Source organism: Sminthopsis crassicaudata, chromosome 4 (genome assembly GCF_048593235.1).
Source record: "Sminthopsis crassicaudata isolate SCR6 chromosome 4, ASM4859323v1, whole genome shotgun sequence".
NCBI classification, from domain to species: Eukaryota; Metazoa; Chordata; class Mammalia; order Dasyuromorphia; family Dasyuridae; genus Sminthopsis; species Sminthopsis crassicaudata.
In genome coordinates this window covers 338,883,501-338,899,628 of record NC_133620.1, presented here as the reverse complement: position 1 = coordinate 338,899,628, position 16,128 = coordinate 338,883,501, and the positions used below count along the sequence as shown (strand labels likewise).

General features: G+C 40.1%; 1 protein-coding gene across 1 annotated transcript in view; it reads left to right on the top strand.

The window, feature by feature from the left end:
* The window catches only part of KCNH6 (potassium voltage-gated channel subfamily H member 6), a 43,298-nt gene that overhangs the window by 3,109 nt on the left and 24,061 nt on the right, over positions 1 to 16,128 (top strand). Inside the window, exons 3-5 of the mRNA XM_074264753.1 lie at positions 6,632 to 6,793; positions 7,084 to 7,295; positions 13,125 to 13,550. Coding sequence (XP_074120854.1) covers positions 6,632 to 6,793; positions 7,084 to 7,295; positions 13,125 to 13,550 — 800 coding nt within the window. The remainder of the gene's footprint in view (positions 1 to 6,631; positions 6,794 to 7,083; positions 7,296 to 13,124; positions 13,551 to 16,128) is intronic.

Genomic DNA, 16,128 nt, shown 5'->3' with positions numbered 1-16,128 from the left:
GATTAGGGAGAGAGAATCCAATATCATCTTAATCATTCTCCCTCAAGGCAGATGTGTACCAAATTCATCTCAGGTATTTTGAGGACTTTCCAGGGATGGGAAGAGGCAGCCACTCATACAACTAAGTACCTACAAAACCTCTTTCTGCCTTCCAATTCTCATGACAATCTGTTCTATTTTTTAATCCTTGAAGCATTTTGATGTCTAGTTCTGAGTTAAGTATTTATGATGTGGAGTCTAGAGTATTATCCAGGGAAAAGTTTTGAGGCTTTGCTAGCTAATATTCACTTTATGGTCTACTCTGACCACATAGTCCTTTTTCACCAATGTTCATATGCAGCCCATTTTTTTAATCTTTTATTTATTCCCCTTGTCAGTATCCTGTCTCCACAAGTCTCCATGTTGTTTGACCCTAAAAGCCCTAGGTATGGGGGGAAATGATGCAAGATAAAACACTAATTGACTATTGACAAACCTTTTTTCTGCCCCATCTCTCTAGGCAGATAAATGAATGTTCCCTTAACAATTCCTAAAGAACCTTTTTTTTTCTTTCCCATTGTTTATCTGGGGCGGGGGAAAGACCCAGAAAAGGATAGGTAAATGAAAAGTCACATAGTCAAAAAGTGGACCCTGGAACTCTAGACTCTAGCCCTTTCCTTTTAAACCTACCCTTCCCATCTCATCTTGTACTCAGCCCTCTTTTAGTGATTTATAGGACTAGTGAGGAACCTGATGGAAGTTGGGAGTCATGGAAAGGTAGGAGATGGAAGAAGGAATATATGTAAAGGGGATCTATTGGAAAGGGATGGGCTCAGCCAGGCTTTTCTCCTAGGAACCTAACACTACTTCCCCCACCAATGTTTAGGTAAGATCATAGCATTCCATCCTTACCTTCCTCATCCTCACTTCATTTTCAGGACTCAAACCAAAGATTTATCCATGGATCATAGAAAAACAGTTTGAGATGGCAGTTTGAAAAAGTTTAATATAAGGATAAGGTTCAAAGACTCCTTCCTTGGTCATATCTATCTCCAGTCTCAGGGAAACAAAAAGGAAAATTTCAAAGGGTAAATGAAAGGCTAGTGAAGCAATCAAGAGAGAGAAAGCCAGGAGGACAAGAGGTATCAGGGTGAGAATGGGGGGGGGGAGAAAGGAGGAAGCTGGGAGAAATCATACTTTCCTACCAAAGACAATAAGCTCTCTTATCTGAGAGATGCCTAGCTATAGTGAAGTTTGTGACTTCAGAAGCCTCCCCCTTTGCCAGAACACTTATTGAACCACAGGATACAAGTCCAGATTTGGGGCTGAATAAGAGATAATGTCATAGCGAAGATGGGCAGTATGACCACTGCCATAGACTAAATAAGAAAAATTGAAGTAGTGAGGGGAGTTTTGCTTTTGGGCTAGGGAGTCTTAAAAACGTTAACGATTTAGTCCATGAATTCTAACAAGAGTACTAAACTTGGCATCAGAGTTCTAATCATCAATCTTCACAACTTCTTATATAATCTTGAAGAATTCATTTCCTTCTGGGTCTCAGAGTCCTTATCTGTCAAATGAATGAGAAGATCAGATAGGATGACTTCTATGCTCTATGGTTCTATGAGTAAATTATTAACTTAAATGCATTCAGGGTATTGTCAATCTCTAGAGCAGGACTTCACTGCTGAAGATAGGTCTTTGTTTTGGGATAGGGAGGAAAAGGAAAGACTCAGATATCAATAAGATTTCAAGCTCATTAGTCATAGCTCCATTTGGATTATCTAGGTGTTTTTTTAAGATGAATGAACTAGACTTATGATCCCAGAACCCTGAAGGAAGAAAAAAAGTACAGGCAGCCTGTTTTGGACTAGCTTGACAGAAGTTATCTGAAAGAAAAGAAACTAGGGTCCTTTTCTGGGAGTGTCAGTTTCCTCTTAATGTTAGGGGTTCCCCCCTTATTCTAGAGAATACTTTGTCTAACCCATGCCCTCAATATTAGGGATGACAGAGGAGGTCAGAAAGGGAAGGAGGAGGAGAAGAATCTGTCTTCTAGGTGGGGATCTTTCTGTTTTTCTATTACCTTCTCCACCCCTGAGCATTTCACACAGAGTTGGGAAGGGGTGAGAGACAGAGTGAGGTGAGTGGGGGAAAAACAGAGCAAGGAAGGAGAGAAGGTGTGAGCAGCAGAAGGGAGGGGGAGAGGGGAAAAGAAAAAAAAAAGGAACCAAGACAAGAGAAAGAGAGAAAACAGAAATGGGCAGGCAGAGGGGAAGAAGCCCACCTGAACAAATGAGTTTGAGACAGTCATCTTTTAGATGAAGAGAAAAGATGAGAAAGGAATTCTTCCCTATCGGAAGGATGGAAGAGGCCAAGGTTAGAAAGCTAGTCCTATCTCCCCTAGAAAGTTGTTCCAAAAGTGGGAAAAGAAACAGACACAGACAGAAAAACAGGAATGGAGCTAAGGCTAAGGCCAATTAAATTGACTGGTAAAAGAGGAATGAGGAGTCTCCCAGGCCCCTCTTTGGGGCTACCAAGACTTGAAGCTAAAGTAGATGATTACTTAGTTTCATAGTTGGAAAAACTGTGGCAAAGATCAACCCAGTATGGTAATGATGGACTTTGAGCCAAATGGACATGTGTGGTGCAAAAAATACTGGAGATAATTGAATTTGAATCCTGATTGCTACTCATAGGCCATGTGATCTCTGAGGGGTTACCTCTTTTCTCTGGGTCTCTTATATAAAAATGAAGGGGACATAAATATTTATAGCTCAGATATATTGTAATTATGTTGCTTGGCATTCTGGGGAGTACAATATGCATAGAGCAACATTATAGGAGTTTGAAAAAAAGTTCGTTCTCTCTCTCTCTCTCTCTCTCTCTCTCTCTCTCTCTCTCTCTCTCTCGTCTCCTCTCTCTACTCTCTCTCCTCTTTCCCAATCACATCTGTATTTCCTTTTAAGACATGGATTCATACCAATTGGAGGTTATGTCTGTTTGTACAACTCTGTTTTTTATGAGCGTGAATCCGTATGACTATGTACCTATCTAATTATACATTAGTGTCCTTTTGTTTATCCTGGGTTTGACGTTTCTCAGGAACTACTTTGTTGTCAGGGAATAGGAGAGTGTTGAATACCGTGGGATTTATAAACTCCTTAGACTTGCTTATATTGCCATCTGCTCCAAATGAGTGAATAATAGGGAAACATACAAAAAAAAAAAAAAAAAAAAAAGCATTGGTCTGGGGGCCAGAAGGCTCAAATTTTAATTCATTCACTAACTCCTTTATCTAATCATCTGTCAAACTCTCATTTGAGTAAATTAGATGAGTAAACTAAAATTTAGAAAAGTGCCAAGATATATTCAAGGTCACCCAGCTTATTAGGAAAACTTGAACCTCAAGACCATTATTCTTTTCCCCATTCCAGGCTGTCTTCCCTAGGTGACAGTTAATTTTACCTCTCTAGCCTTAATTTCTTCATATATAAAATAGGTAATTGAGAAGAGGTATGACAATGGCCCCAGATCCCATTCTGCTAATATTCTCAAATTCTATAATTTACCAACAAAGATATAGCAGGCTCATACCAGAAAAAAGCAACTTCTGTAGAGACAATGTGCTAACCACCTTCTTCCTACCAACCATATCCCTTCTAGGGCAGGGTCCCCTACCTGTTTCTCTGAACCCTAAGTTTAAGAAACAGTTCCAACTAACATTGTTTTAACTAGAAATGGACAGAACCACAGGTCAGGGGAAGGGGGAAATTCTAACTCTGGCTACAGAAAGTTATTCAGTGTCTGAAGAAATGGGTGTCACAGAACTATAGATTGTAAAAATAGAAAGAAACCTCAGAAATTATCTCATTACAGAATTTTCAGGTAGAAGAGACCTCAGAAGCTTTATCTCTTTATTTTCAAAAGAAACTATAATACAGAAGTGGAGTGTGACTTTCTTAAAGGTTTTGACTGCTCCAAAGAATTACTGCAACTGAGCATGGAAAGCTTATCCTAAGGCCAGATGTGGGGCAGAGTAAGACAGGGCAGGTCCAAAAATCTGGGCTATCAAGGGAGCTAGCAGCAAGTGGCCTCTTTTGACTTACTCCTGAAAATTCTGCTTCTGAGCTCCTTTGTGTGAATGTCTCCCTGTGGAGCCAAGCCCAGCAGCTGGTGAATGAGAACCTGGGGCTTTGAAGACTGTAATCTGACTTTAGAGATTCTTGCTCACAGGGGAGGGATGAAGGACATTTGTTGGATTTGCTTATCTACACTGTGTAGATACATTTGGGGTCTCTACCAATTCTGCTCTTTAGCTCTGAATCTCTATTGCTATTGGCTCTGAGATGCTGAGGTTGGGGACCCACCTCTTCCTTTGGTCAAATGCCCATGAACTGAGACTAAGAAAAAAATGCAGATACCAGAGCATCTCAGAAGATAGCTCAAATCCATGCAGCTTGGCCATTCCTGCTAGACCTTAGGTCTTGTTCCACTAAGCTGTGCCATAACTGATTTTATTAGCCAAATCTGGAGGAAGATTTCCATATTCAAATGAGTGCCCATTCCATCTTCATATCTTGGAGCCATATATTTCAGGCAGAAAGAGGAGTACAGGAAGCAGATGGGGTGAGCTCTGAGAATTGCTTATCCTCGTTGAAGAAGAGCTAATTGTAAAAGTTATACTGGCCAGGACTTGGGAGCTAGGGATGGAAAAAGGAAACTGGTACAATGAATAGAACACTAGAGCTGAAGTCAGGAAAACCTGAGTTCAAATCCTCCTCAGACATTAGCTATATGTAAACAAACGACCCAATGTATCTGGAGGTCATGGGGAAACAAATCGCAGGAGAGATGCCAAATCTTACAGAGATACTATGGCTCCTATAAACACAAAAAGGAAAGAAGCATTTATGAAATGCCAACTATGTTCTAGGCATTATGCTAAGTACTTTATAAATATTGTCTCTTTTGATCCTGTGATTTAGGATTAAGTGACTTGTCCAGGGTCACACAGCCAGTAAGTATTTAACACCAGCTGGGAATTCAGGTCTTCTTATTCCACAGCCAAATCTCTAGGTGCCATCTAACTGCCCCCAAGTTTAAGAAGCAATGACCATGTGCCAGGTACTATGCATATGGAGAGGGAAATTAGGGGGAAATACAGACAAAAATACAGAGCTTACATTCCATCAAAGAGGCTTGTGTTCTATCATCCCATTGTATATCATAAGCATACATAAATATACATACATGTGTTTGCTTATATTTATATCCTCCGCACTCAGCACAGTGCCAGGCACTTAGTAAGCACAAAAGGTAGGGAAATGAATGAGTACAATGGAAGTAGAGCAATGTGTGGAGTAGCTTTTTTCTGGGGGTTAAGCTATAAATGAGGGGAGAAACATAAAATAGAGAAAGTTGCAGTTAGAGGCTTCCAATGTTTTGGGTAGACCTTGGTATAGATTTTACAGGATGGCATAGTTGATCCATTGAAATATTAAGAGCCCTGGGTTGGGCATGAATAACAGAGTTAGAGTTCGAGCTTTGCTATTTATAACCTATGTGATCTCCAGCTTTAACTATACTTCTCTGGGCCTGTTTTCTCATCTTTAAAATGAAAAGATGGGACTAGGTGATTTCTAAGGTATTTTTTCATTCTATGTAAAGCTATGTTTAGATCCATGAGGATATGAAATCTTTAGAGCGATGAAATGAATTGTTGTGTATGTGAGAGGGAGTGGTAGAGATGCAGTTGGAAAAATAGGCCAGAGGCAGATTGTACAGGGGCTTGAATGCCAAAATAAGGGTTCTGTACACTTGTGGGTAAAGAAGAGAGTCTTAAAAATTTTTGAACAGGAATGTGACATGATATACCTCCAGAACATACTACCCAAGATAAAAGGTAGAGAGTTGCTTGGGTGAAAAATAAAGGAAAGGAGGGAGACAAAGAAGAGTAAAGGACAGCCAGTGGTTCCAAGAAGGCTCTAAATCTCCTCCCCCAACTGCCCAACTGCATTAATCTAATCCCCATCTGTTCAATTTTAATTAAAACAGAACAAACCTCGAAGATTAAGCTCTGAGCCATTGAAGCTGAGCACAGTCCTCCCAAGCCCTGATGCCACTTCAGCCCTCTAATGACCAGCTTAGCTGCTCTCTCTGCCACTATCCTGGGAAGTGGGGCCCAGTCCCACCCCCAAAACACAACTTTCATCTGCCAGGCCCTGGATTCCGCCCAGGATTGCACAATCCTTGGCAGATTTCATACTCTATAATGTATGTTATACATGTTAGCCTTGTTTGTCTGCTCCACTTACTCTTGAAATTGTCTCAGCCATAGGAACCTCCCAAGTTCCCTAGTTAACTTCTTTGTAATGGGGTGAAGGGAAGAAGAAAGTTCCCTTGTTTTTCTCCAATATCCATCCTTAGGACTTCATTAAGATCATACTCTCAAAGAGATCAGAGTTCTTTGCTCCACCATCTTCGAGAGCTCCCACCATTGGCCATGTCATCTCTGAAGCTGAGCTGGCTTTCTCTCAATCACACTGCAGGAAAGAGGCTAGGATTACTTGGGGTCCCTATCCTGGCTCTCAGGGTTAGGATACCTAGCTGGACTGGCATCCCCAGCTTCTTTGTGCTCCTTAATTGTCTACAGCTTCATGCTTTCGTTGCCTGGTGGATGTGGTACCCATAAAGAATGAAGAAGGAAACGTCATCATGTACATTCTCAACTTTGAGGACCTGGCGCAGCTCCTGGCCAAGCGCAGTAGCCGAAGTCTGACCCAGCATCTATTGTCCCAAGGCTTCCTAAACTCTGGTGAGATAACCAAAGGGAGGAGGTAAGGGGAAAGATGAATGTCCACAACAGAGGTACCACTACTCAGTAGGGAAGGGGGAAATCTTCACCTTGTCATCTTGTTCTGTTCATGTTGCCTGTAATATCCCCACTCACCTATTCTACCCATGCCCTTGAACTCAGACAACCCCCTAGCAAACTTCCCAAGAAAACTTTTGTGAGGGTGGTGGGGAGGAGTAGAGAATCTCAGCCTCCTTGCCCTGACCTTCAGGCCATGAAATTGCCTGCTCTAATGGAGATAATGCTTTCAGAATGCTCCAAGGACAAGCTAGGTGAGCAAAGTTCTGCATCTGATGCGGACCAAGTCAAATATCGCACCATCAGCCAGATTCCCCAGTTCACACTCAACTTTGTGGAGTTCAACCTGGAAAAGCATCCATCTAGTTCTACCACTGAGATCGAGATCATCGCCCCACACAAAGTGGTGGAACGCACCCAGAATGTCACAGAGAAAGTCACTCAGGTAATGGAGCTAGCCTGGGCAGGTATTGTCTAGGATAATGGGGGGAAGGGCAGAGATGAAAGGACTCACCCTGGTTTCCAGGTAAAGCATCTGGTCTGCATAGTAACTCAGGCTCTGGCCAAGGGGAGGGGAGAAAGGGCTGGTAAGCTGGGAGCTATGTCTTACTTTATTCACTCTTTTTCTTCTTTTTTTTTAATTAATGCTTTTGTCATTTCTAAATGTCATACATCCCTGACCTACGCACTAATAGAATCTTCCACAAATCAACACTGACAATTTCTAGTCCACTACATCCTATGGTCTATATAAAGAATAACCCGGGAGCCATGATTCTGCAAGTTGTTCAGTAATTCTGTGAGACAGTCTCAAGTATCTCAAAGGCTATTGTACCATGCTAGTAATCCCACAAGGGACTGATCTTGACAGATGAGTCAATATCTCTTTGCCAGTTCTGAGGTCTATGGTTCAACTCTGGCCCCAAGGGAACAGCATTGTCTCATGTAGACAAGTATGGTATATATGAATGAGGGCAGAGAGGATTAGGAGAAAAGCCTTATTTCAGATAAAAAAATTTTCCTTAGCAGCCCTGAAAATCACTTTGGGTTTCTGTTCCTGAGAACATTCTGCTGGACAAACTGAGCTTGGGAAAGACACAACTTTAGCTAAACCCTCCAGGTTTTAGTTTTTACCCCTCTTCCAAGATATAGCTACCACCAATGCTCTGTTCTCTGAGTTTTGGAGATAGTGGGAAGAACAAGGAGAAGGCAAGGATAGCACCAAATAGGCTGTCAAGTGGAAGAGAACTTGTAGCTATTATAAGGTGGTAGAAAGGAGGGATTGCCAGCTATAGCCACTACCAAGAAGGAGCTATTCTCAGGAACAGAGTAAAAGATGAATCATATAGGGGACCAGCAGACACTGTCTTATCCCTTTCCCTGGAGATAAAGGAGAATAAGTGAGAAGATAGATCAGGGAAAGTGAAAAGGGAAGAGAAAGGGGGGTTGGGTGAGGAAAGAATGAAAAGGTTCTTTCCTTAATTGCCTCCTTCTTTTCCCCAGGTTTTAAACTTGGATTTATCCTCCTTGTGTTTGGGAAATAATAGAATCGTAGATTTAGAGATGGAAGAAACATTATAAGTTGCCAAATCCAATTCCAAATGAATGTTGAGAAGTTGATAATAATAATTTTAATAATAACAATAATAAATCATAATAATATCTACATAGTACAACATGGTAGCAAACATTTTATAATTATTAACTGATTGGATTCTCACAACAATCCTAGGAGGTAGATGCTATTGTTGTTTCCATTTTACAGGAAACTGAAGCAAATAGTGGTTAAGTGACTTGAACAGTTAGGGTCACATAACTAGTAAGTGTTTGAGGCTAGATTTAGTCTCAGATTTTCTAGACACCAGGCTCTGCACACTACCTACTTCTAATAATTTAACAGTTCATTTTCATAGCCCTTTAAGGTAATGAGATCAGAGACTTGGAATTGGGAGGTAGTTAAATCCAACCTTCCCATTTTGTAGATGAGGAAGCTGGGGTTTGAGAATGAGAATATGACTTGGCCAAATTTACAAAGGCAATAAGAGACAGAATCAGATGTGAACATAGTTCTCCAGCTCCAATTCCCATACATACTGCTCTACAATTTCCCCACAATATGATTGTGGGTTAGGTCAAGCAAGTGTGATTATCCAGATTTTACAGATAAATCAACAAGCATTTATTATGTACCTACTGTGTACCAACCATTGTCCTAAGTGAAATGAAATCATCCTTTCCCTCAAAAAGTTTAGGTGAGAAAATTGAGCCTCAGGGTTTTTCATAGTTGTGTAGTTTAATCCTGGAATGAGGATCTGAAGTCAAATTTCTTACCTGTGAGTCTTACACTTTTTCCCCAACATGGTGCTTTCGGAAAGGAAATGTCTGATTTGAGAGTTGGAAACCAGCTAAGGCAGAAAGATAACAAGATGAAGTGTGTACTATCCAGATGCTTTTCAGGAAAGCTTGAAATTTTCTACTCTACTGAATCTATGGTGAAATGTCTTCTTGCCTTGGAAACTGCCCTAATCCTTCCCCTTAGCTATTTGATTAAGTTAAATAGACTTGTTTTCTTGCATAACCCAAGCAAGTAATTTCCCCTCTCTAAACTTCAAGTCTCCTCGTGACCAAATAGCTGTGGGGCTGTATGGCAACAATCAGCAGATAGGACTCCTCACTTCTTTCTCATCTCCCAGAGAGAAGGAACCAGGACACTTGAAGAGTGAGGCAGATGACTTTGCACAGCAAATCTTAGTCTTTTGAATCAAGACATCACCTTCCTGACATCATTAGTTCTCTGAGAATGGAGGACTGACAACAAACCCTCCAAACCAGGGTGAATACCCCCAATCAGCCAGTTGCCTTTTCCATATCCCAGGCTGACCACCTCCAACGGCTAGACAACAGGTCATCTTCACACATTGGTGCTGTTGGCAGTTGCCGTCTCTCTGTGGATGGAAGGGTCATTGGTGGAGAGATGACAAAGATGATTAGATAAATATTGACAAGTTTTTGCTCTAGGCATGAGGACTTTCCTGTTCCTTCCCTTCCTGGAACTCCTCCCATCTAGCTCTGGAGGTCACCACATCAGACAGGGGAAAAAATCAATTCCTTCCCTGTATCTATCTACCCAGGGTCTAGTTGCATGCATACACCATGATGCTCCCATCTAGATCCACAGCTCTTCAGTCCTATTCTCCTTATCCTACCAAATCCCTCTTTCTTTCACCCTCCATTACCCCCATCCCTCAATGAGATGGAGCGGGGGGAGGAGCACTCTGGGGTGATGCTTAAAGAACAAGTGCTAAAAGGAAATCCAGATAGGGTGAGTGGAGCACATCCCTACCCCAGTGGGTTGGGGAGAAAGTAGGGGTGGGAAATTGGGAGAGGGAAATATTTCCCATTCAAACAAAATTCCTGGTTGTTAGTTCTACAAACAATCGGGAAAGAGCTGAGCACAAGATAGACATGAGCATGCTGATGTCTTCAGGAAAAAGGATGCAAATCAAGTCAAGTTGGCAAGTATTTATTAGATGTGCCAGATATTAGGATAAATGATAGTGGTATAAGAAAGGTGCACAAGAGAGTTCCTGCTCTAAAAGAACCTACAATGTCAAGGGGGAGGCAACATTCAAACTATATATAAACAAGATATGTATGGGAGAAATTGGAAATAAGCCAAAGAGGTAAGGTATTAGCATTAAATGGGATAGGGAATGGAATGGAAGAACACTTCTTGCAAAAGGTAAGATTTTAACTGAGAACTGAAAGTAGCCAGGGTAGGCAGAGACAAAGATGAGAAGGGAGGGCATTCCACACATAGAGTACAGCTCGAGAAAATGCATGGAGATGAGGGATATCTTATATAAGGAATAGCAAGGAGGCTAGGTTCCTTTGGACCCATGGAGGAGAGGAAAGTGTAAAAGACTGAAAAGGTTAAGAAGGAGCCGGGTTATAAAGGGCTTTAAAAGCCAAATATTTAACCTGACAATAACAGGGAGCCATCAATAGAGGAGAGAGAAGGGGACCTGACGGGTGTGTGATACAATTAGATCTATGCTTTAGGGGCAGTACCTGAGTGATCAGGGGAACTTTGGGAGGCAAAGGGCAATTTTCCAGCAATTTTCATGACAGAGTTGCCCATGCCTGTTTTCCCTTCCTAGACCCCAAACTGTTAGTGCCATTATTGACCCCTGTCAAGTAATCCTCTCAGGGTATTTTGACCTTGAATTTGTTTTTGACCTCTTTTGTTTATATGATTCTTTGAGGATGTGGAAATCAATTCCCTTCAGTTTTCTTATCTGTAAAAGGAGAGAATTGGACTCAGGTCTTGTCTCAGTGTCTTCTGTAAAATGAAAGGGTAGGGCTAGATGAGTTCTATGGTTCCTTCCAGCTCTGACATACTATAATTCTACTATAATATACTGTCATCAGTGTTCTTATTACACTGGCATCTCATGGTACAGAACACAAAGAAGGTGCCATTTTCTATAAAGCAGGAAGTGTGTTTAACTTGGACCCCCAACCAACATGGTTTTACTTATTAAAGTTACGAAAAGACCTATGAGTCTAGACCGCAAGGATAGTACTACATGCAATGTCCTGGTAGTTGCTTGTTCTGTTGTTCTTCCCTGGCATTTCTTTTGGTTAACATACACTATTTTCTTTCCCTTTTTAGGGATGCAACTTCTTTGTTCATTCATTTACTCATTCATTTATCATCTATTATTTGAGTGTGCCTATTCTGTTCAGAATAAAATCCAGGGGGAAATACAAAAATAAATAATAGGTCTGGTTCCTTCCTCAGAATCAAAATTACAACAGCATAAATGGGGACTTACCACATCAATGTCCAAAGGGGCATGCTTCTGTTCCAGATGGTGTGCTTCCTTAGCGTGGCAATTTCCATTCCTGTAAAGCTGTACCTCCATTTTCAATCTATGCTGGCCTTCGTCACCATGTGGTAATCACCATAATCACCAGTCACCCATAAACATGATGCCCCTCTACTGGGATCTATTTTCCTCCCAACCTTATATGGAAATGAGGGTCAGACTATCTGGGACACAGGCTGCTCCTCTCCTAGCATGACTTCATCTGTAGTTGGATTATTCTATGTATCACTATCATGTCTCCAACTATTGTTTGTCCATTGTTGCTGCTTTGCTTTCCATCATGTTGTTTGTTGTTTAGCTTTCTTGGCTTTGAGAGCTAGGGCAAACTCCCAGTGTTTGATTCCCCAATCCCGACTATCTATTCTACTTCGCTCCATCATATTCCTGTGGACTGTCACAGAGGTGGAGAACAGAGGAATGAAGCTCAGATTGGATGTGTACACACATACACTTAACATGGGTGCATATGTGAAATGCTGGTTTTATGGATTTAGTGACTTGCTTTAGAAAGCAGAAGCTCTTATGAAAAGCTGGGCAAAAATTGAATTTCTATCAATCACACCTGATTTAAAATGCTCTATTTAAAAGAACCCTCTGGCAAATCCTATAAAGCAACCCATTCTTTCATACATGTGAACATCTATGTTTATTAAAATAAGTTGATGTTGAAAAGGTCAGCTTTTCTTCAGGGATAGCACAATTGAATTCTGCTTCTACTCATCTAGGTAGAAGATTGGCTATAGTGAAAGGTCCACCCTCATATTAAAGAGTCACTGACCCTATCCCTATCTACTTAACCAGTGGATTGACTCATCCCCACACAGACCTCATCCCTCAAAGACACCATTCCTTCACATTTACTCCTCATTAATATTTACTCTTGTTAATATACATCCTCTGACAGAATATTCCTTCACTTATCTCTTATAGACTCTGTCCAGTAGGGCACAGGAACTGGAGTTAGGAAGACCAGAGTTCAAATTTGGACCCAGATGTTTACTATGTAACCCTGCCTACCTTCAAAGCTGCCTACCTTAATTTCCCCATCTATAAAATGAGGCTAATAATAGCCTCTATCTTCCAGGATTGTTGTGAAAATAAAAAATATTTATAAAGCATTTTGCAAAATTTAAAGCACCATGTAAACATTATTATTATCACTATTCCCTCACACTTTCCATCCTTCATATTCATTCTCACTAATATTAACTCCTTTTAGGCTACCCTCTCACAGATTTCATCACCTCATTTACCCATCACAGATTTCTTCCCTTACATACTTTTTCTCTTCATGCTCACCCTTCACAGACTTTTTCTGCCACTGAAATCATTTATTGTACCTATTTGAATCCAGACTCTGTTCTTTTGTTTTTCCCACATAGGTCTTGTCCCTGGGTGCAGACGTACTTCCTGAGTACAAGCTGCAGGCTCCCCGAATTCACCGTTGGACCATCCTACATTATAGTCCCTTTAAGGCTGTATGGGACTGGCTGATCCTTCTTTTGGTTATCTACACAGCCGTCTTCACTCCTTATTCAGCTGCCTTCCTACTCAACGATCAAGAGGAGACCAGATACTGGAACTGTGGCTATTCTTGTAATCCCCTCAGTGTGGTGGAGCTCCTCGTGGATATTATGTTCATCGTGGACATTATTATCAACTTCCGAACCACTTATGTCAATTCCAATGATGAAGTGGTTAGCCATCCGGGCAAGATTGCTGTGCACTATTTCAAGGGCTGGTTTCTCATCGACATGGTGGCTGCAATTCCCTTTGACCTTCTCATCTTCCACACTGGTTCTGATGAGGTGAGAGATACCCTCCCCAGAAAAGATACTAGGTTACCAACCTCCCTTGACTATCATGAGACACATAAATTATATCCCTGGATTTTCCTTTATCAATAGCTTATAATATGTTAAATTTATAAAGAATCTTAGAGATCATAAAATATTCCCATTTTATTGACCAGAAAATGGAAGTCCAGAAAAATGAATTCATAAAGCAAGTAAACAGCATAGTTTCTGTGCTGTTCTTCTGATTTCTTATCTAATATTCTCTCCACTTCAATATGGTGCCTTTTTGGGACAACTAGATGGCATGGTGGATAGAGTACCAGTCCTGAAGTCAGGAAGACCGGAGTTCAAATATGGTCTCAGATGCTTAACACTTATTAGCTGTGTGACACTGAACAAGTCACTTAATCCCAATTGATTTGCTTCCCCCCAATTATATACATAGTGCCTTCTTTCAAATATCTTAGACATCCCTAAGGTTCTTTTTTTTTTTAAAGGATTACCTGTATGTTGTGCAATGTTATTAATCCATAATTGGCAAGGTTAAATACCTTTTTCCAAATCCAATTAACTATAACTTTCATATTCTAGGCCAGAGAGCAAAGTTCTTAGGGGCTTAGTTCTGAACTTTGCATTTATCTCCATTAAATTTCACTTTATTCATATGATCATAGATTTAATGCTAGAAGAGACCTCAGAGGCTATCTAGTCCAATCTATTAATTTCTCAGAAAAGGAAACTGAGGTCAAAGTTTATGAAAAGAACTTTATACAGCCAATAAGTAGAAAAGATGGGATCTGAACCAAGGTATCCAGATTTCCAATCAAGTATAATTTTCATTCTACTCTGCTGCCTTTCAAATTTTATTTGACATATGATTTTTGCTTTTTAAAAATCTTTTTGACCCAAAATCTGTCAAACAATAAACATTTATTAAGCACCTACTATGTACCAGGTACTATCATCCAAATAACATGTCTACTTTCCCTATAAACTTTGTATTATCTACATTTTTGAAAGGCATATTAATTCATCCAAGTTATTGATAAAAAATACTGAAAAACATAGATCAAGGACAGATTGATCCTTGACACACTCCACTAAGACCTCCCTATAAGTTTATAGAGTCCAGTCATTCAACCAATTTCAAAAAGAAATCCTTTACCTTCTATCAAATCTTTCCATCTTATCTAAAAACATGGCCTGAGAGACTTTTTCAAATACTTATTGCTGTTGTTGAGTCATTTCATTCATGCCCAACTCTTTGTGACCCCTATTGGTATTTTTTGGCAGAGATATTAAAGTGGTTTGCCATTTACTTCTCCAGTGGACTGAAGCAAACAGGGTTAAGTGACATACCCAATAGCTAGTATCTGAGGTCAGACTCAGGTCCTTCTGATTCCATGCCTGGCCCTCTATCCACTATACCTAAGTACTCCCATACTCCCATACTAATATATTGTAGAACAGGAGTACTTAACCTTTTATTGTGTCCCAACCCCTTTGGCAGTCAATGAATCCTTTCTCAGAATGTTTTGAAATGCATAAAATAAAATATGAAGGATGCCAATTATTATCAAAATATTTTAAAAACAAATTCACAGATTTGGGTTAAGAATCTTTCTAGTTTGACAGGAATAAAAATCAACATCCTTGGTCTATAATCTGCAGCATACAACCTCTTATTTTTTCAAAAAATTGAAAAATTTATCTTTCTCCTAACTCACAATTACTCTTTCACTCCCTAACTTCTTTCAAAATCATCAATCATATCCTAATTATGTCAGTCCTCTAAACTTTTTTTTTGGATTGTGTGGATCTATCCATAAAAAAATTTTAAATTTGTGCTTCCCAGTAACCTCTTTATTTTGCTTAGGCTTCCTTTTACATTAAACATTTTTAATTCTCCCTTTCCCAGTTCTAGATCATTGTCCTTAGAAAATAACACAGAAACAAAATAGGAGCTGACTAGTCATTCTCATTGTCATTTGTTATATCATTTCAACTACAAACATATTCTTCACTTACCCCTAATATAATTCATCTTTTAAATGTTTTTTTTTTCAGTTCCAAGCTTTCTCCCTCCCATTGTTCCCCACTCTCACCCCTTGAAAAGTCAAGAAATCACATATTCATTATACATTTGAAGTCAAGCAAAACTTATGCACATTAGCCATACATACATAATTTAAACAAAATCCTTTTTTGTTTTCTTTAGGAATTATTACAGACAGCTTCAATACTACTGATACAATTTTTATAAGACTGTGTTCCTCCTTCCAGGGGAACAGTTAACAGCAGGCTGGAGCATTAGAATTTTATCTTGCCCATTTCCATTCTTTCTCCAAGCTTCTATTTCCAGCATTCAGTGGAGCTAGGTAAGAATTGAGGCAAAGAATGGCCCCTTTTAATTGTCTCAGCCAAACTGAGATTTGTTAAAAAAAGATCTTAGCTTTAAAAAGGCCAAGTTTTCCCACTGCATCCAGGGCCAACTTTAGTCATCCTGATCAATATCTTACCATGTACCCAGGTGGCTCTGGAGGAGAAAGTGAGGGTGATAACTTTGCCCAGCCCTTCCTTACTTAAATAC